Source organism: Cyprinus carpio, chromosome A4 (genome assembly GCF_018340385.1).
Source record: "Cyprinus carpio isolate SPL01 chromosome A4, ASM1834038v1, whole genome shotgun sequence".
NCBI classification, from domain to species: domain Eukaryota; kingdom Metazoa; phylum Chordata; class Actinopteri; order Cypriniformes; family Cyprinidae; genus Cyprinus; species Cyprinus carpio.
This window is the reverse complement of record NC_056575.1, coordinates 6086285-6107526: the sequence shown is the minus strand read 5'-3', so window position 1 is coordinate 6107526 and position 21242 is coordinate 6086285. Positions and strand designations below refer to the sequence as shown.

Here is a 21242-nt window from a genome sequence, read left to right as displayed (position 1 = left end):
AACAATTTGTTCTGGAACCTGTGGTCTATAATTATTAAAATCTTAGAAATTATTCTGCTGCCAGTAATGTCTGACATCTTTTTCCGAAGGTTTTCCTGATTGCCTCATCAGTTTTTCCCCTTTTCCTTTTCAGATGGTTTAGATATTGTGATAAATTTCTTTTTGGATCCCTGCTCTGTTTCCTCTGAAATTTACTTGTTTCTATTTTTTGTTTTCATTTTTTTTCCTTCTGGTTTTTGAGAGTTTTTTCCTTTAAACTGTAGGGCTATAATCTCAGCTGGTCTCACTCCACTGTATGGGTTATTAAATGTCCTGCAGTTCAGACAGTAAGTACGCTAAAAAATGGCAAGCAAGTGGTAAGTCAACAAAGCAACCCAATCCAAAAACGCAAATATTTCAAAAATGAATCTATATTTATATATCGTTTTTCTGTGCGAGGCCTTTTAACACACGCTAGTGCACGAGAGTCTTCGGTCACTAGCTATGGGCTTGCTCTGTGCTTTAACCGCTTAACCTTCTCTCGTTACAGGCTAGTAGAAAGGTGAGTCGGTTATGTGTTTTCCATAACTGTGTTGTTGACATAGATCAAGTTCCATAGCTAGTCGCCCACCGCTGTCCAGTACCTTATTTAATGTGTTGGCGGCATGGCCATGTTGTAAAGATAAACACAGTTTCGAAGCCCATCAGTCAGCTCTAAAAGTAGCCTGCACCAACGCATGTGCGTCTAGCTTAAATCAACTTCCTGTTTGCAAAATGATGCTTGGCTGCTTTGTGTACTAGTCTGAAGTGCTGAAATAGAACATCTAAAGGCCTTGCAGAGAAAACTGGATTCTTTCACTACTAAATAACTGAGGCCGGTTTTCCCATTTCCTCTTTCTTTTTATTTTTATTTTTATTTTTCTCCATATCTTTTGCTCCCCCTCTTTCTTTCCTCTCAGGCCTGTGTGGAGCAACAGTGCAGTTCTCCTCCTCAATCCTCCTCCTCTCTCCCATCCTGCTGGGGTGAGTAGAGATCTCAGGCACTGAGAGTTCTGAATGGTTCTTTTGATTTAGGTACCCCTGAGTTCATGGCTCCTGAGATGTACGAGGAAAAATACGACGAGTCGGTGGATGTGTACGCCTTCGGAATGTGCATGCTGGAGATGGCTACCTCTGAGTACCCGTACTCCGAGTGTCAGAACCCCGCTCAAATCTATCGCAGAGTCACCAGCGTGAGTAACCTCGCACACTTCTGTTCGCTCTCTGTCCTTCATTCACTTTGGGTGCCTCTTTCTCTCTCCTTCTGCTATAATCTTCGCCAGCTCTGTCATTACACCCACACATTCCTTAGGCTTCTGCTTATGAAATAATTCAATAAAAGAAGCTTGTTCTGTTATGCGCTCTGAAACCTGCCCACAGCTGGAGGTGTCACACTGTATATGAGATTATGTAAGGAGCATGCAACTGTGTCATTCAAATGACTAGGAGTAGGTGTTATGACCAAAATCTTACTTTTATGACATATTAACAGTATATATCACAATATACATTACTGTTCAAAAGTTTGGGGTTGATCAATTTTTTATTATGTTTTTGAAAGGAGGCTCCTATTCTCACCAAGGCTGCATTTATTTGGTCAAAAATACAATAAAAACGTTAATATTTCAAAATATTATTACAATTTAAAATAACTTTTATTTGGAAAAGCCATTGAATTTATTTTTTAGAAACAAATAGTACATCATCTGAATTTCTGAATTTCATAACAATTATGAATCTTTTATTTGTATTTAATTGAATTATTTTTTGATGGAACTAAACAAGATTATTAACAATGAACAAATGAAAAAGTCTGGCAGCAGTGCAAAATAAAAGTTATAAACAAAAGACTCAAACTGTACATCTAACATTATAAAATTGATTGATGGGACTCTAAATTCTGATTGGATGAGCCACTTTTAAAGCTATTGTAAAAAACACCTTAAAGGGTTAGTTCACCCAAAAATGAAAATTAGCCCATAAAGTACTCACCCTCAAGCCATTCTAGGTGTATATGACTAGGGTTGGGAATCGCTAGAAATTTTCCAGTTCCGGTTCCGCCTAACGGTTCCGGTTCCATTAAAATCATTAAATAACTATTAAAACATATTGGTAAGGGAAAATGCACAATACTCAACTTCTCAATGCTCAATACTGTTTATTACTTACTGTCAACTTCATTTAAAGGTTGGCAATGTCAAAATTCAACATATATTACAGTATACGGATCTTCATAAGTAGGGTTGGGTATTGTTAGAAATTAGTGCCTTTAGGGCTGAGACACTTGTTCATCTCACTAAATTAATGAACTATAAACTGTTATACTTATAACCATGTATACACACACTCCATAAAGCCCCTATTTTACAAATAATAATGCAGTGAGGAGATGGTGTGATGCAATAAGTGGTTTCCACATTTTTAAACATTTAAAATGCATATATTTTATACAAATATTTTCTATCACTTTGTTTATCACTCTTGAACTGACCAGTACACTAAATAATCTAACCTGCATACTTACATAACAATAGCAGTTTGTTTATTTAGTGGTCCAAGTTGAAGTCAGTAGCCTATGTATATTAATGACAATATAGGACAAATATAATGTAATTTAGTGGCAGCAGGTTGTGCGCGCTGCCGGTATATGCACAGTCAAACAAAAGGCCCGAGTGTGCGTACAGTCATGGGAAACGATGTGTTGGACAGTTAAAGATGCGACGCGTTGGAATCAGTGTGCTCAGTAATTAAAGAGGCAGGGCGGTGTGTCTGTTATTTGGTTTGTGACATCCTTTATGAGAAACACCAAATCGTCAGAACACTGGAGAAAGGCTGCTCAATGAATATGGATATTTTTCTTAGAAAAACACATCGATTTGCTATAGAAGGCCTTTGCTCACCACCCGGAGCCGTGTGAGACTCTTTAGACTCTGAGACTTTTAATGGATGGGCGATTTTTATTTAACTTCTTATGGACTGATGCACTGCAACACCCGCTGAGTGCCATGAAACAGCTTAAAAGATCAAAGACAATTTTTAATATAACTCTGACTGGATTCGTCTGAAAGAAGAAAGTCATATACACCAAGGATGACTTGAGGGTGAGTAATTTATGGGCTAATTTTCATTTTTGGGTGGACTAACCATTTAAGATACCTCATTTTGACTAGTTTACTGGTAGTCATACAGTGCAACCTTATCCCAGACCCACCCAGTAAGAAGTAATTGTCCAAAATTAAAACAGTTGGACATCTGGATGTATAAGGTCTTTTTTGCTGCCAGTCGCAATAAAATTTTGCTTTGATTAAATCAGTTTTACAGCCATCACTGATATCAGCTTGGGGTGTGTCATGTGTTGACTTTCCATTAACTCAGTCTCTGGCTCGAACAATTGCTCTCCCCAGCTTTAATGTAGCTTTGTGTTTGACTGACATGGTTTCGTTTGACCTCAAAATATTCCACAATATTTATTTATTTCAGACCTCTTTTAAGCCATGGTGATATAATCATGCTTGAAGGTGATTAAAATTGTCCATCTATTTATGGATATACAATGTTGTCAGAACAATCGAGGTGAATTTCCCTGAAAGTACTGCTATATATGAATCCGAGACCATTGTTAGAAGGCTGGAAAAGGCCAGTCATGTTGTTTATAAATTGAATCAGTCTTTCCATTCATTGATGTCCTTTAATATCATTGGTAGAGAAGAGGAGGTGGAGTTTAAGGCAGTCATGAGCTTTTTTATTCTCGTTCAGGTCAATAGGCTGATCATATGATGCTGGAGGTTGAAAATGTGATCAGCAGAGACAGAAAACAACTGGCTGAGGATTGTGGTAAGCCTGTGAGGGGCTCACCAGCAGGGAGCAGTACTGATTCTCCTTTCTGAATCCTGTCTTTTCCTGAAAGTTTTTGTTAATACAAATAAATAAATATAGTAAATAAATATATATATAATATTATTATTATTATTTTTTTTTTTTTGCTGTTTTGATTGCCAAATGTGTACATTCTTACTGCGTAACAAGTTTAGAGCAGCTCTGGTCATTGAGAAAGTTAATGTAGAAGGTTCTAGAGTGCTTTTATTAGTGGTACGTACAGCAAAGTTTGTCTGTTTCTTTTCATCAGCACTCTTGAGTCAGGTGTAGAGGTGTTTCCCTTTCCACCTGTTAGCTTTGGAAAGTGCAGAGCACATCCTAGATTTCACCAGCTCTATACGCCTGTCTGGAAAACTGGCATCCACCCTGCCTTAGGCTTTTTAATCTCATGAAATCCAATCTCACAGGCACAACATTTAACTGAGAGAAGCAATTTAAGCTTTACACAATCAGGAAGCATTTTAAGCTCACTGGACCTGAGGTTGCCCTGATAGACAGATGTGGGACTTGTCCCATCTCAGCTCCAGAGTAAATGCTTTCATTACGATGAAACTGTCCACATTTGTTCTTTCCATCGAAACATCTGCAAATGCTGCCTGTAATCTCAAAGCAGTGAGCATGGAGTGGTTTCAGCCTGACTGTTTCACTGAAGTGTCTGACTGCATTGCAGATCTTCCCTTCTATTATTGTGATGATTAAACTAAAGAAAAGGCTTTAGAGGTGGAGCCGAAATGAATAGCGCTGCAGCTGGACAGTGTGTTCCCATTTATTCACTGGAAAATTGGTCTGTTGGCAACAATGACATCAGATTTGTGGTGTAAAATCAAGTGGCTATTATCTGTGAATGTGCTGCTGCCAAGTATTTTACTCTTCAGAATGTAAATTAACATGCACAATTTGTTCTACAGACATGAATGATACCTTAAAATTGCGCAGCTTGTTGGGGAGTCACTTACCAGATAAATAAGGCACTCCAAAAAAACAAACAAACAAAAAAAAAGCCCTTGATCCTATTTTGTACCAAAATATCACACAAAAAAAGTCTAGTTTGGATACAATGTCCCAGTCATTTGGCTGTATCTTCCAACCCTTAAATGTAATTTCAAGATGTGGCATCGAAGGAGTTCAACCAGAAAATACTATTCTTCATTATGCTTATGCACCATAACACTTTGACGCTTGGGGAGTTGGACAGAGTAGAAGTTGAAGATTGCTTTTGTTCCTTTTCTCTACCCCCAGCTGTTCCAGGAACCTTCCTCTCTCTCTCTGCTTTGTTAAATACAAAATGATTGCTTCTAATTTTTCGCCTTTGTTAACCATTCAGAGAGCTGGGGAATAGCATGTGTCTGGTTTTAGGGAACCATTCACAGCGTCCGGAGCAAGCTTTTTAAATCACCTTGTTTTCGGAATACTTTACCTTTCTGCCTTAATTCTGTTAGATACTCCGTCATCCTTAACTTTGTTTGTCACTGGAATTTGAGGGGGGTTACAGACTTATATAAGGAGGTAATACTGAGACAGGGGGAGTAATAGTTCAGGCAGACCACTCTGTAAAGCAACACAGTGTTCCAGGATTTCACTTGTAAGTTTCTTGCACTCTTTTTGTCTTGGGTGGTTTTGACAGCCTAGCTCTATGTAGGCATTTTGTGATGTTAAATGTTTTTAAAAGGGTCATTTCAGAATTGTAAATGTATAGTGGGAAAAGTAGCAGAATATTATAGTTTTTGTACAGTTGATTTGTTGTGTGTTGGTTTTATCACATGGTGGAGTTTGTTGTTTCCAGTTCTAAATCTAATGGCTTGGAATGAGATTAGATGTTCCTAGAAATCCATTCATATTTCTAGAGATGAAGTGAAATGTAATTAACTATTCATTTACCCCTAAGGTTTTGCCTGTATTTTTAAAAGTGAAGTGAATGATACATTTTTACGATATTTGATAGTAAATTTAGCTTTTTGTAGAGCAGAATTCTTAATAGTACTTTGTGTAACCTCATCTTCCATTAGATATTAAATTGAATTATAATCTATAAAGGGATTCTGTGTTTTTTTTATCTTAATTCATGTTTTTTTTATTAAGAAATTAATAATTAGATACTCTAAATATTTGCATAAATATGTCATCATTGTATTAAGGCCAAAATGAATCTTTAAAATTTTTTTTTTTTGGAAATCATATTATTAAAAAAAAAAAAAAAAGAATAAAGCCCTTTAGGCCTTTTTTGAAAAAGTTTTTTTGCTTTTTTTTTTCTTTGTTTAATGGATTTATTTGTTGATTTTGGTTTAGAAGGTAACTCTGTTCAGCAAAATGAATTAATCTTCACGTTAAGCAGCTATATCTTGAATGTCGTGGGTTTCTCTATAATGCAAGCCACAGTTACACTTATGCCATCAAAAAACACTTATTAGTGCTTGCTATGGAAGAAATCACTATTGCTTATACTTGCGGTTAGGAATCTGAATAAACTCTGAACTGTTAAACGTTGGCTTGTCTTATGCCGTCTCAGATTGTGTGGTTTGTCGAGAAATTGATCAGATGATTTTCACCTGGCAGGCACTAAAGCGCGTAAAGCATGCACCATATGTAGTTTTGTTAAGTCCCTGTGATTTAATGTTCTTTTGTGTTTCAACCCTGCAGGGAGTTAAACCTGGCAGTTTCGACAAGGTAGCCATTCCAGAGGTGAAAGAGATCATCGAGGGATGTATTCGCCAAAACAAAGATGAAAGGTAAGGCTGTGCCTACTACACACACCCACGCTGCGTAAACAGAACTCATTCATCTAGTCATACCTCAGCTCTCAGCGACGTGTGCCATGAGCCTGCCCGCAGATGCACTGAACTCGTGCTGATGTGAGTGTATATCGCAATCTCTAGGTGTATGGTCCTCCATGTGGAATGTGAATAGCAGCAGTAGATAAGTCCCACATGCTGTTTTGGAAAAATTCCAGCAGCAAGCCACTTAGTGAAATGGATCTGTGATCACGCCAAGCCAACGAAGAGTGCGCTGTGTCCTCATGCCACAGAAAAACATAAGCCCTGATCAGACTGTGTCCTGTTCAAGTCCGTCTACCTAAATATCCAAGCCAAAAAAAATGAATTTTTTATTTGCATGTGTATTGAATATTAACTATAATGTTTTTAATGCCCTTGATCACCAGCTGAAGTATTTTTCCAATAATTTGTGGGAAGTCATAAAGCTGATGCTCTGTTTTGCTTCAGTGCTTAAAAAAATTGAATGGAAAATCGCAAACAGAGTGTGGAGCGTAAGATGAGACGACGTCTGATGTTCCACTGATGAAGCACTGGAAAAGCTGATGTCTACCTGATAATCAAGAGCCCACTTTAGTGTTTTTTTTTTTTTTTTTTTTTTTTTTTTTTTCTCCTGAATGGGGAAGGTCTGACTGGGTGAAAAGATGGATCAGCTCTTTTTAAATGTGCCGTGATTGGTCAGCCCTGTATGTACATCCTTGGTTTTTTTTTTTGTTATTTTGTGATTTTTTTATTAGTTGTTGTTGTTAATTATTAGTTTTTCTCATATGTCTCCTGTTGTTGGGTTGTGTGTGGGGAGTGGGTTTGTTCCATAGAAACAAATGCAACAGGATAGAATGTTTAGAATATTTATCGCTACACAACCAGGAATGGTGTTTTCATGACATTCATGCGACATCACCATGGAATGGTGCCAAGTCATAAAACTTCACTTATCCGGAATGTCTGGAGAGTTCTAAAACCCAATAACCATCAATTTGATCATGAGGCACTCAAATTCAAGTCAGGTCCTCAATATTTTAAGTTTATTTTGCTTGAATCATTCAGTGACTCTTTAGTTTCTCCATCCTGGACAACCCCAAAGTTCCACCTTGTGCTTCTAAATTAGATAATAAATGTGATTTGGTTGAGCTCTGTCAGTCATGTGCTTCTAAATGTATTTTATTGATCGGCTATCCTTATTTAATGTCTTTTGCCTTGTTTGCTTGTCATTTTGCCTCTTCCATAACAGATACGCCATCAAGGACCTTCTGAACCATGCCTTCTTCCAGGAGGAGACTGGGGTGCGGGTGGAGCTGGCTGAGGAGGACGATGGGGAGATGATTGCCATCAAACTCTGGTTACGCATTGAAGACGTCAAGAAACTGAAAGGCAAATACAAAGACAACGAAGCCATCGAGTTTTCCTTCGACCTCAGTCGAGATGTGCCAGAGGATGTGGCTCAGGAAATGGTGGGTTTATTAACGATTCTCCAAATCTGATATAGCACATGTAGATGGTAACATATGCTGTGTTTAAATACAGGTTGAGTCGGGCTATGTTTGCGAGGGTGACCACAAAACCATGGCCAAGGCCATCAGGGACCGTGTGTCCCTGATCTGCCGCAAACGAGAGCAAAGACAGCAGGTGCGAGCCGAGCAAGAGAAACGCAAGCAGGAGGAGGAGCAAAAGCAGTTGTCCAGCGAGTCTTTGAAGAATGTGCCTGGCTCTCAAGGATCTGCACAGAGTCAGTGTGGTTCCCAGCCTCCGACCCCTGGCCTCATCCAGCCTGAGTGTGAGGAGCCTGATGCAGACCAGCAGCTTCAGTACATGCACAGTGGAATGACCTGTAAGTGTTGGACGCAGCCTATCAACCTACCTGAAAACATTTTTATTCAGTTAACTGTTTTGACAAGATTTTTAGCAAAGTTAAGCCAAATACAGTTTAGAGTTTTTAGTTAAAATATATTGTAAAATATAATTTAGCCATCACTTTTCTCACCATGAAAATAGCCACAGAAGCTGGCATGGCATTAAACACAAACAAACAAACTATCAACCTACCTGTCATTTCCTATTTAATTATGAATGTCGTATCTTCTCCCAGTGGCTGACGGGGTGCTTGAAAGTGGTCAGGGTTCATCCGTGTTCTCAGAACCTCAACTCAGCATGTCGTATAGTTCTCCTGCATCGTCGCAACCCCAACAGGTGCCTGGACAGGCTGCCTACCCTCCCAGCTCTCAAGCTCCCCAACAGCACACTGCATACCCCCAGCAGCCCATGGTAAGTCACAGAAGAAGAACTTGGGCTAAGTCAAGAACTCAACACCTAATTGCAGGTTCAGTGTAGCAGGTCACATAGTTGCATCCTTAATCTGTGTTTTGCAGCTGCTGGCTATTGAATTCCACACTTATTATGTTACAGCATTTTCTAGCCAAAATGATGATCAGTGCACCACACCAAACTTCTCAAAAGATTTGCAATGGAAAACAAGAAACATGTTTCTATATTGTAGTGTGCACTTGACATTATTATTGACAGATTAATTCTGCAAATCATGTGGCCACATGTTTATCTCCAGTTAGAATCTATTTAGTTCAAATGTCTCCATCTGTTCCCATAATATTTCATGTTGTGCAAAGGTAAGAATTCAGTGAAGGAATTCAGATGTGATCTTTACATAGAATTTCTATAGCCAGAAATGAGTAACTACTGAATCATGAATCAATGTTCAATTGTTGTTTGACTTTTGAATATGATCTCTTCGTGGTTGCATGTATTTATCTTTGGAGTTTGATGATGGTTTGTTATTATAAGACGCTAAAATGAATGATGCATGAGAAAGGAAAGCAAAGCCATAACGTCTACACTCTAAATGGGTTTGATTCTTTTCATATGGCCTGCTCTCATTAGGGTTGGGTATCGAGAACCTGTTCCATTTTAGAACCAGTTCCAAATATCCAAGAAATGAGAATTCGAAGACACGTGCATTTCGATTCCACTTAATGATTCCTGTGTTCGCATTTTAATGTGATTTTAAATCATTTTTGCACAGGAAGGGAAAGAACTTGCGCATTGTTTTTCACATCTGAAGCACCAGCACAAAGAACCATGGTGACTTGAATGAGGACTGATTTATATTTTATTTATGAAAAAAAAAAAATACCTGAAATTTGCTCACTTGTATTTATTTAAGCTGTTGCTAATTGATTTGTTTGTTCCTGTTTTAATTACTAACTGTTTAGTTATCTTTAACAATTTTAATGTTTGAAATTAATAAAAAAATTACATTTTAAATTAAAATTAGTCCGTTTTTTTTTTTTTTTTTTTTAATGATTAATAAAAAATTACAATTTTAAAATTACATTTTAAATTAAAATTAGTCCAGGTTTTTTTGCTGTGGTATTTTTTTTGAAAAAAGACAGACTAAATATGTTTAATATCTAAATGTTGGCTTAATTTTTTTTATTGGATTTTTTTTATCTTATTGGAATTGGAATCGATTAAATTCAAATGATACCCAACCCTAGCTCTCAGTTCTTTCTCTCTCTCTCTCTCTCTCTGTATCCCTCTCTCTCTCTCTCTGTATCCCTCTCTTGCTTTTTCTTTATTTTCTGACTGCCAAGTATATTTCCACTTCCCACTTGTACTTGAGCTGCCACTCCCTCTTTATCCTCTTTGCATTTTAATACATTCTTTGGGTTCCTTTACCTTCTTTCTTTTTGTTTCTTGTCAGTATTTTTGATTCCTTAAAAAAGGCAGTGCTGTGTAGCAGTGCATCATGCTGTGCAGACTGGCAGGCATTCATCACTTCCTGGGTGGTTGTTTTTTCATCCTGGGCACTTAAACCATGACCATTTCAGCACATCAGAGTCACAACATTCATATAGGACACTTTTTGGATCTTTCTCAGGGATTTTCTTATCTCTTCTCACTCATTAGTTTTGAATTAGTTTGCATCATTTTCCATAGAGCCTGAAACACTTTAGTTATAAGCTAACACCTTGATGACAAAGACTCTCTTTATTACTGTAATTGTCTGTAGGGGTGACTTCTAATGATTTACTTTTATAATAATGGTTTTATTAATAATTTCTTTCTCACCTGACTTGAAATGGTTGCTTAGTTCCAACTCAAAGTGATATCTGAAGTCTGCACGGCACTGATGACTCTTATTGTGTATATATTTTTGTTCTTCTGTTTTTATACCCAATGTGCTATACATAATCTGTACGTACTTCTGTTTATGCTGTTCTTAATCATAAAACATCTCAGAGGGCCAATTTTCTGCGATGTTTTCATGGACTTTGCTAACCCCAGTTTGTATCCGTTGTCTACGTGGTAGACCGTCTGTGCTGTAAATCTCTTGGAGCCTGAATACTACTTAAGCAGTGACATAATGTCATTTCTTTAGTGATTTTTCTTAGCCGCATATAATTCCCAGTCTTTAACACACCAAGTTTCTGTGTAACAACATGCAACCTGATCGATCTCAGATCAGACAAGTATTATTTAATCTCAAAATTAGCTCGCAATTCATGATTCATCAGGTGTTGATATTGTCACATGCACAGTCATATCACAGCATAAAGGTCTCTGTTACTGATAATATGTTAGTCATTGTACAACTATTTTTGTTTTTGAAACATCATGAATCATCAGTTGAACCAGGCTCATTCTTCTGGTCTGACTTGACAGCAGATATTAAATTAAACAATATGTTACCTTTGTAGGTCAAGGTTTATAGTAGATCAATGTCTTTTCTCTTTCTGTGTAGCATCTTTGAATGCAATGTTGATATTTAATCTTGTATCAAATGTTTCCTTGTAGATTTAATTTGGTTATTTGGTTTTTTGTGTATTCCATTTGTGTTCCATTGTGGTTAATAGTCGATTCCCCTCCTTCACCTCCAGCCTCCTCCACCTCTTCCCCGTCGTCGTGGTCGTAGCATGTCTGTTTGCGTGCCCTGCTTTTCTACCACCTCTGCTCTGTCGTGTCCTCCCAAGCCAACTTCAACCCCTCCTCCAGTCGCATCAGCCCCACTCTCACCCCGGTTGGGGAGGCCAGATGGGGAGACGTTTGCGGGCCGACTGTCCAAAGCACTGGAGAGTGTCTTGCCCCTTCACTCGGCCCCACCCCATCGCCGTGCCAGTCTCCCAGCAATCTTTACCAGTCCTGTATGTTAGTGTCTGCCAGTGAAACAGGATTCTCCCACTGTGTTGGGTACAACATGGGTATCTGTGAAGAACACTTTTATGAAAATAAGAAGACAAAATAAGTTTGAAGGGTGCAAATATAATACAATAAAATTGTTTTCAGGACAGATATTTACATCCCTAAAACACCAAAGGTGTGATCTGAAAATAAAATGGCATCCTTCTACATCAGGGGTCCTCAAGATCCAATTCCTCCAGAGAATTCCAACCCTAATCCAACACACCTGAACCAACTAATCAAGGTCTTCAGGATTAAAGTTGCAGGTAGGTGTGTTTAATCCAGGTTAGATCTAATCTCTGGAGGAAAGTGGATCTCAAGGTCCAGAGTTCAGGACCCCTGCTCTACATTATTAAGTCAAAGTAAGCTATTTAGAATCCAAAAACATGGATTTTAAGCCTAACAATCTCTAAGTGTTTAGTATTAACATTAAAATCATTATTGGAATTAAAAACGCAAACTGCAGCTCTTTTTCAGTCTGTCTAGCCTCAAGCTGATTTTAGACCCTTAGGAATGTTACCATTAAACTAGCAAAAAGTGATGTGTTATGAATAATGCAGTTTCACAAATTAGCTCTTATGTAATGTATCAAGTATAAATAGATTGTTTTTTCTTGTATGTCAGAGGTTCAGAGTTGCTTTTTTTTCCCCCTCTTCACTTGAGCCAAAAACTGATTATATCAATGCTCTGGTGGGTTATAAATCTTGAGAATATTAGGGGTTGACCACAGGTCAGTTTTGGGAATATGAAGACATATTAAAATCCTTTTCAGACACCCATGTTACCCTGGCCCACTCCGCTGGAACCCTGTGCTCACATTAAATACAGATTGGCATGAACTCCAATAATTAAAAATGGTTCCTAGACCCCACAGCCGGTGAAGCATCTGTATTTAATTGTAAATCTGTCGCTGTCATGTTTCTACACCTCATTTAGCAGTTAAACATCTCTTAACTTATTCTTTTGTCATTGAGACATCTTTGCCTGATAGGATGAATATTATCTGCTGTTTTCACTTGTGTTTTTATTTTTCCTCTCTATTTCTCTTGCTTTGTGAATTTTGTGATGTTGCTTTTTCTACTTCCTCACAAAGATGCTGTATGTTATTGTCACTGCAGCCGCAATCAGTGAGTCAGCCGTACAGTGGAGGAGGCTCAGGTCTGGTCGAGCCCCCGCTCTTTTTCCCCACCATCCCGGAACGGCCTGTCTCGTTCTCCCCCCCACCATCTTGCTCGCCTAAACCTTTCAACGTGCAGCGCCGCAGGAGCACCTCCATCCTGGAGGCCCACACGCGTCACTTCCAGCCCGCCTACCATCGTAGCAACGGCAGCAGCATGCACCCGTTTTCTGGCATGGAAGCTTTGGGCCCTGGCTGCGATCCCTCCCTGTTCATGATGTCTGGGATGGCGGCTCAAAGATTTGCAGAGCCACTGCACCTACAGCCTCCAGCAGAACCGCTATTCGGATATAAAGACGTTAGGGCCGAGCAAGAGGAAGTTGTGCGTAGACTCAGCCTCAACCAGGCTGCATTAATGGACCATCTGGAAGCCATGGCCTACAGTGGCTACCCTTTGACTGCACATCAGCTAAGCCACATCAGCTTCCATCAGCAAATGCAGGTGGCTGCTGCAGCTAGCTTGGCCTATGAGACTCAATCACAGCCTGGGCCAGCTTACCTACACCCTCATGTCCAGAGCCACATGCGCTTAACCCACAGCCCGATCCCACAGCTGCCTTCCATGAATGTGTCTTGCTCTGCCTCTGCACCGCAGCAAACCGCAGCTGCAGATCCATGCTATCAGCCCCACTCATTTCCCCATTCCGCACCACCCGTGTTGGCTCACACATCTGAGCCGAGCACCACCTTTGAATTCCACATGCACAACCTCCAGGCGGACCCAGCCATGCTGGCGTCCAGACTGTACCGAGCCCGCCGGGGCTCCATGGACCTTAACCTGGAGGAAGCATCTGGCAGCCAGGGCTTGTGTAGTCGACTGCAGCCTGTTACCGAAGAACTGTATAGCTACGTGAGCCCGGAGCTGCCCCTTCCCCCGGGCAGCCTGCTTCTCCATGGACCTAAAGAACTAAGTCCTGAACCTTCAAGTGACTCCATGACCTCCTCTGATGCTGGGGAGTTCCACTCGCCTCCGCCTCATTCATTGTTCCAACCTCAAGACTGCTCTGCAGCTCAGTCCATCCCACAAACGTTGTACTACAAAACCGATGGAGGGAGCACCATCAGCGAAGGACACCCACCCAGTCAGACGGCATTTCTGTTTGTTCCACCTTCTGAATCATCCACCATTCCATCCTCGCACATCACTGCTCTGCACAGTACTTGGGCCCGTCAACCATCCCATCCACCGGACCTCAAATACCACGAGCCTGCCTTGTCCCATCAGGGCACTACCTTGGTACCTAGAAATACTTGTTCTAGTCCACCTTTCCCCAGCACTCCCTGTCTCTCTCTCAGTTACCTGATTTTTTTTTTTGTCCCGTGGTTGTGGTTTTAACCCTCTCCAGCCATAATTTAGGGCTCAGAAAGGTTCACAAGGTGCATTGAGCTAAAAATGCATAAACCTGATTTTAAATCCCCTTTGTGGAAAGTCATTTCTGTATCTTCCATTGGCCGGTGTGATTTTTTTTATTTCCATTGATTTTTCATTTCAGATGCACTTTGTAAGTATTATTATGTGTGTATGTTCATATAATGGTGTATATGATACTTGTGTGTTTGCACAGATATTGTGCAACGCTACATATCTGTAGATGACATACAAATCTAAAATTTTGATTGGCTCTTTCAAATTATTCTAACGATAAAGAACAACATCCAACAGTGGAAATAAAAGGATTTGTTTTGGAGAAATATGAAGATATGTAAAAAGAGGCTTGAATGCAGGATTTGTATGACCACACACAGACACATACAACACAAAGAGGGGGTTTAGACAGGTTTGCTTGTCTCTTAAGGTTCCTTTAATCTTCCTTACAAAAAAAAATAAAAATGTTTTTTGTTGTATTCCACCTTAACAGCTGCTTTTTAGATCTGCTGCTACATTATAGTTGGCTGGAAATGGTTAAAACAGTTCTTTCATTTTTTTAAATTTTGCCTTTGTCGAGGACACCAGTCGAGAAACAGCCTCAGTAAAGAACTACCAGCACAAGAACACAACATTTGTTGACTACTTTTAGGATGTTAACTTCATACGCTGAGAAGTCACCATTTAACCCTTAGAAGGTTGGCATTATCAATGTCACCCTGCAGTCTCATTCTCCGCCCCTATTTTATACACATTTTCTGCCTCTCTTTATCTTTTATCCTGCTGTTGTTTTCATCCTCTTATCTGCCAAGGCTTCTTTATTTCCTGCTGCTCCTTAAACCTCTCGCTAATAATGAATAAATTCTTCAGTTTAATGACAAGGTAAGGTGATCTGCGTCTGGAGCAACTATACTTGTCTGTACCTCGCAGAAGAGAAACTGAAGGACAAGTATACTTGTAGCTTTCTAAGGGTTGCTTCTGTCGAAACCCTCCATGTTGGGGGAAAGTGGTCAAATTGAGAAATGTTAGTGGTCGGGTCTATTTTAGGAGACACTTTCTTGGTTATGCAAACAACTCCATATGCTTCCCTGAGCTTTTTTATTTATTTTTCTTTTTTTATAACATTCACCCAAGCTACAGAATCATGTAGTCACATGCATGAAGCCTACTCACTCCCCGGCTAACACCTGATGTTTGTTTGTTGTTTAATCGTGAGATGTGAGAGGCATACACAAAAAGTGAATAGTGACCTGAGTGCATTGCTCAGAGTGTTTACACTTTGTGTATGAATGGTCAGTATTTGAAAGCCATTGTTGTTTTCGCTGTAGCCACGAACATGTTTTGACTTGTCATTTTTTTCTTTTTATCTCTCCACCACTGCCATATCTCTTTCTCTCTCTCTGTTTCTCTCTCTGTTTCTCGCCTGCCCCCATATTCCTCTTCATATTCGTAACAGGTGCAGGTCCCAATGCCTCAATCAACAGGTGCCATGTCTCTGGTTTCCTGCAGCACCCCTTCAGCCACCTCTGCTTCTCAACAGGTAAGATCAATGTGTCTGACCAATCAGAATCATCTTTTCCCCCTTTCATTAGCATGAATGAATATCAAGTATAGGCCAAGGCACATAAACCACTCACTTTCCACACACTCCAAGGCCTTTTTGAGTTGTGTTTTTGTTTGTTTAAATCTCTCTGGATTCTCTCCTGCGTGTGAAAGCTGTGGACATCAGAAGTTGGGTTTTTCTTACACTGTGTTGTATTTGTTTCTTATAGTATGGAGGTTACTACATCCAAGCACTCCCTTCGCAGGTAGAGAAATAACCCAATTCCTCTCTTTCTCTCTCCCTCTATTTCTCTCTCTCTCTCCCTCTATTTCACATTTACCTGCACTTCACTGTGGAGCTGTTTGCCTTGCCATCTTAAGTTTTGTTATTTCATTATTGTGTAATGAGCTATGTGACATAAAATGTTGCTCTGTTTGAATGAGGCTTGGAAAGGAAGTTTGTCAGTGTCTTAAAATCCCAGATCAAGATCAGTATGTCTATATCTATGCTGAGTTGTTCTTTGAAGGTAAGTTATTTTAAGGTGTTATTAAAGGAGTGATCCAGGTTGAGCACTTTGAACGGCACCTGTGACGTGCTGGTGGTGTTTGCCACACACTATAGTTTTGTCCTTCAGTGTGTAAAGCAAAAATCTAATTTGCAGTAATGCACTTACAATGACGTCTATGGGGCAAGACTTTCTGGAGGGTTTCAAAGCAAAAATGTGAAGCTTGTGTTTTTTTAAGTGCTTATATTTTGTGGTGGGAACTCTGCTCTAGGTTTAACTCCTAGTTATGTGTTACTGTAATATGCTCTTGTACAATGTCTTGCCCCATAAACTTGCATGTTAAGGACATTACTGTAAATGAACATGTAAATGTTTTGTTCGTTTTTATAAACTAAAGGATGAGTCAAAATTATTTACGGCACATTGGCCTAATAGGATGAGTTGGTTGAGTACAGACTGGATGTGATCCCAAAATGTACTCATTTTCTAAGGCTTGGAGGTTTACATAGAGACTGGGAGCATGTCTTAAGTGAGTAAACATTTTGTGTGAAAATGCTTATTCTCTTTTTATTCTCTCCACAACAGGTTTCTCTGGGGCAGACATTCCAACCAGGTGTCTCGTTATCCCAACAGCAAGCTCCCCAACAGCCTCCCAGCACTATGGTTCAGAGCAGTTCCCAAACACAGGTCCAGCCAGGCCCCCAGCCCACACAGGTACAATTAAATGTGATGTAAGCAAATCAAGCTACAAGCCAAAAATGCAAAAAAACAAACAAACTATAATTTAATTATATTATTATTATTTTATTGTATATCATATATATGATATACAATAAAATAATAATTTAAAGTATTAATGTTAAAGATATTATAATTTGTTACAAATGAAAAATATTTAAGATTTAGCTTTATACACAAATATGTGTGTGTGTGTGTGTGTGTGTGTGTATAGAGATATATATATAGATAGATTGTATATAGATAGATAGATGAATGGAGTTTCATCTTAACTTTAAAATGATAAATTACTTTGTAGAAGTTTTTTCTTCTTTTTATTTGTTTCCCTCTTTTTCTATTTCGAAACAATGTATGGTATATCTGTGGCCGTCTCTCTCTGACGTGCCTCGGCTGTGCTTGTTTGATTGATGTTTTCTGGCATGTTTCTGCCTGTATGTTGCATGGTTGACAGTTGTGTGGTAATGAGATCAGTCTCTCTGTCCGGTTCCCAATGTTTAGTACAGAGCAATTGTTTGCCCTTTAGCTGAAAGTGCAGGTACACTGTAGTGGCACAAAAATGTGATTTATCAGATGTGGGTTCTGTCAGAAATAAATTAAGTGTGTTATATGTGTTTGATGTGGTGTTGGTTTTGGATTTTATTTTGTGTGTTGTTGACCGTGACAACATTTACAGGCACTTAGAAAGATGCCCCTCCTAAATTAATTTAATAAGCTTGGCACTTAAATTAAGGTTGTTTTTCATGTGTGTTTTGCTTGCGGTTGTTGTGATCCTCCATTTACCCCGCAGCATGCTATGCTATCTCCGTCATGTGATTGTTTTCCTTCGGTTTATGAAGACATCACTCCTTTTGCACATAAACTGGCCTTGCCGTCTCCATCTCCCTCGGTCGGTGCTTGCAGACGTATTTCCCTCCTCCTTCATCTTCCCAACCATTGATCTGATCCAGCTACCCCTCTCGTACTTCCCCATAGCTACTCTGCGTGCCAACTATAGCAGTTGCCCCGTTTCTCCAGCAACCTGTGCTTGAAGCGCTGACGTGCCCGGCAGCCGTACCTGCGCCAGCCACGTCCCCGTCAGCGCTGCCACCTCATCTACCCCAGTTGGTACCGCCAATAGTGACACCTGTGCCAACCATCCATGTGGTCACAGTCCCCTCCCCCACCGAACAGCCATGTTTGCCAGCAGACACCCCAGCGCAGGTACCTGGAACGGACCGAACCGACCCCAAACTCATCAGTGCAGTGCAGTTTTTGTTTGCTTTACAGGGCAAAACTATTGTAGTGACATGTCATGCTCATTTTTATCTCTGTTTGTCTGGGAAGCATAACTGCTTAGCTGTCCTTACACAGCGTCCTTTCTTTTCTTTGCTGTGAAATAAGATCCTTTTTTTTAATACACTCAGGCTTTGCCTGAAGCAGTTGTACTTTTTTATTTAGATATGCATTTTGTTATTTTGTCTTCTTTGATCTGATTGTTAGCATCTTTTTCTATTAGTAATTACTTTATTTTTGTCGTTTGCTCTTCCAGACATCTCACAGCGTCTCTCAGACTTTGACGACAGAGCTGTCACAACTCCAAACTCCTGCTGTGGAGAGGTAAGAATCACCATTTTAGCAGATCCACAATGCGTGACACTTTATTAGTAGGTGAAAAACAACAGACACAGTGGACGCAGAATGCATTGTGCTGTGCTAAAGCTGTAATGTGTTTTCATGTGTGTTTTTTTTGTTTGTTTTTTTATTCATTAGCTGTCATTCTGATGTGGCATCTGGGCTCAGCGATGGTAATGAGGGTGTAACGGGTGGCAGGCATGAGGGTCGTTCTGCTAAACGGCACCAGCGCAGATCAGTACGCAGCCGTTCACGCAATGAAAAAACCTCTAAGGCCAAGCTCAATGTTCTTAATGTACGTCCAAACACATTGGCCTTTTTCTTGTATTGTTTTTTTTGTGATTTTTGATGGTGGTGGAAAAGCAAGACATGCAACAAAACATCTCTGTTGTTTCAGATCTCCAGCAAGGGCGATAGAGTTGCGGAGTGTCAATTAGAAACACACAACAGAAAAATGGTTACTTTCAAGTTTGATCTTGACGGCGATAACCCAGAGGAAATTGCACAGATAATGGTAACTTGAAACACCACCCGTGTTTTTAATGCTAAACAGATATACTCAATTAACCTGTGATTTCTTTTGATCTTGATCTATGTGACAAAAAGCTGATGTTGAATAAAATAACATTTCTGTTTCCAGAATACATTTTGAGGTTGCAAAACTCATTAAGAAGAGGTATTGTTTCCTTCATGTCATGTCTTAGGTACAAAGTGAATTCATTCTAGAGAGCGAGCGCGAGTCCTTCATCGAGCAGATTCGAGAGGTCATAGAAACAGCAGATGAGAAAGGTGTGGAGAGAGAGCGCAGCCAGGTATGTACTTTCTTGTACTCTGTTTTATATTGAAATGATTCTTGTGAACAACACAGTTAACAATGTCTCACCAATGATTCCAGTCAGTCAGTGATCACGAGCAGCATATGCCCACCACATCTGCGCCTCTTGAGCAAGGTAGAGCTTACAATCCCAGCATGTAAAACAAGTTAGCATCCCCTTTTAATAATGCATCAGGACTGAAGTCTTTTCCCCTCCCAGGTGTGCCACCTAGTTCAGCTGCCCTGGTGGTCCACTCGGCAGGCCGCAGGTTTATCGTGAGTCCAGTGCCTGAATCCAGACTGAAGGAACAGTTCTTTACCTCACCCCAACCCACAATTGAAGAACCTTCACCCTGTGAGTGTACTATGTGAAATAATGTTATAAATAGGTTGGATAATCAATTTTTGCATTTAGCAGACAATACCAATGCAATTATTATATAACAAATATGACAGTATTTGTAAAATACTATGCATGGTTTATTTGACAACTAGATTAGAAGAGTAGAAATGCAGAGAAGACTTTTGCAACCGCATATTCATTTCTGTCTGGAATTTTGCTTCTTTATCAGCTGTGTCAGTTCCACTGCCTGCCTTGGGGCTTTCTATGTCGGCGTCTGCAGTCAGTCTACAGCAGGCATTCTCTGAATTGCGTCAAGGCCGGTTTGACCCGGGTCCCAGCACTGCGCCGCCTATGCTCCATATCTCCATGCCCCCTCTGGTTCCTGCCGCAGTACCCTTGCCCCCTAGCACCGCCCCGGTGGTCCCTCCCCCAGTGTCTTCTGAAGTGACCTCTGTCTCCATAAACCCTCCAGGGTCTTTGTCACCTCCTCCTACCCTTCCTGCCTCCGCCATGACCTCCCCTCCAGCCCATTCGCATCTCCCTCTGCCTCAAAGTCAGGCTGTACCTACCGTCATCAGTGTTATTTCCACCACAATACCAGTTGTGCCTGCCGCGACATCCTTCCCCCAAACCTCAGTCCCCATGCCCGTACCTGCCTGTACTGCTGCTCTGCTCACTCACCCTGCGACTCCTATGGGATCTGTTTCTGGTGGCAGTAGTGAACAGCCGCCCATCCCCTCCACTTCAGCTCAGCTCACACCACCAGTCATCCCCACCACAGCCATCCAGACGCCGCAGCTCGCACCATCCACCACCACGGTTATTCCCACCTCGGCTGCTCAGTCACAAGTGCCCACCCTCCAGCCGGTTACCACCAATACACCAGTTGTGCAGCCCACACCCGTGCACAGCCAACCTCAAACCTCTACCATACCCAATCAGAGCAATGCACATTGTGTAGAATGTGACAGCGATCCGCAGGGAAAGGGCGTTGATGACATTCAGGCTCTGGATAAAAAACTGCGCTCGCTTTTCATGGACCTAGGCTCTGGTCCGCCCTCTGCCCAGTCTGATATCACATCTGACCCCATGGCAGCCCAAAGCATCCCTGGCACTTCCTCTCCGACTACCTGCGCCACCCCTAGCGGCACCCCTCTCCCTCCCTCTAGTTTACCCCTGAACTCCCCCGGTCAGTCCATGGGCTCTCCCATGACCTCCATGGGTAATGCCTCCACCCCAGTCGGCTACAGTCAGACGACTCCATCCAAAGCACCATTATCAAGATTACCG

At 40.6% G+C, this 21242-nt stretch overlaps 1 protein-coding gene across 6 annotated transcripts in view; it reads left to right on the top strand.

The window, feature by feature from the left end:
- LOC109059713 (serine/threonine-protein kinase WNK1-like) overlaps positions 1–21242 on the top strand; it is a 74282-nt gene that overhangs the window by 37687 nt on the left and 15353 nt on the right. Inside the window, exons 5-22 of one of the 6 annotated variants that reach the window (XM_042738595.1) lie at positions 1054–1211; positions 6532–6620; positions 7894–8113; positions 8187–8490; positions 8749–8924; positions 11555–11818; positions 12974–14269; positions 15855–15938; positions 16171–16206; positions 17032–17160; positions 18157–18384; positions 18713–18780; positions 18934–19090; positions 19193–19309; positions 19500–19607; positions 19691–19745; positions 19830–19964; positions 20182–21242. In XM_042738595.1, the coding sequence (XP_042594529.1) occupies positions 1054–1211; positions 6532–6620; positions 7894–8113; positions 8187–8490; positions 8749–8924; positions 11555–11818; positions 12974–14269; positions 15855–15938; positions 16171–16206; positions 17032–17160; positions 18157–18384; positions 18713–18780; positions 18934–19090; positions 19193–19309; positions 19500–19607; positions 19691–19745; positions 19830–19964; positions 20182–21242 (4685 nt within the window). The remainder of the gene's footprint in view (positions 1–1053; positions 1212–6531; positions 6621–7893; positions 8114–8186; positions 8491–8748; positions 8925–11554; positions 11819–12973; positions 14270–15854; positions 15939–16170; positions 16207–17031; positions 17161–18156; positions 18385–18712; positions 18781–18933; positions 19091–19192; positions 19310–19499; positions 19608–19690; positions 19746–19829; positions 19965–20181) is intronic. The other 5 variants (XM_042738615.1, XM_042738604.1, XM_042738624.1 and 2 more) reach the window with 5 other exon arrangements.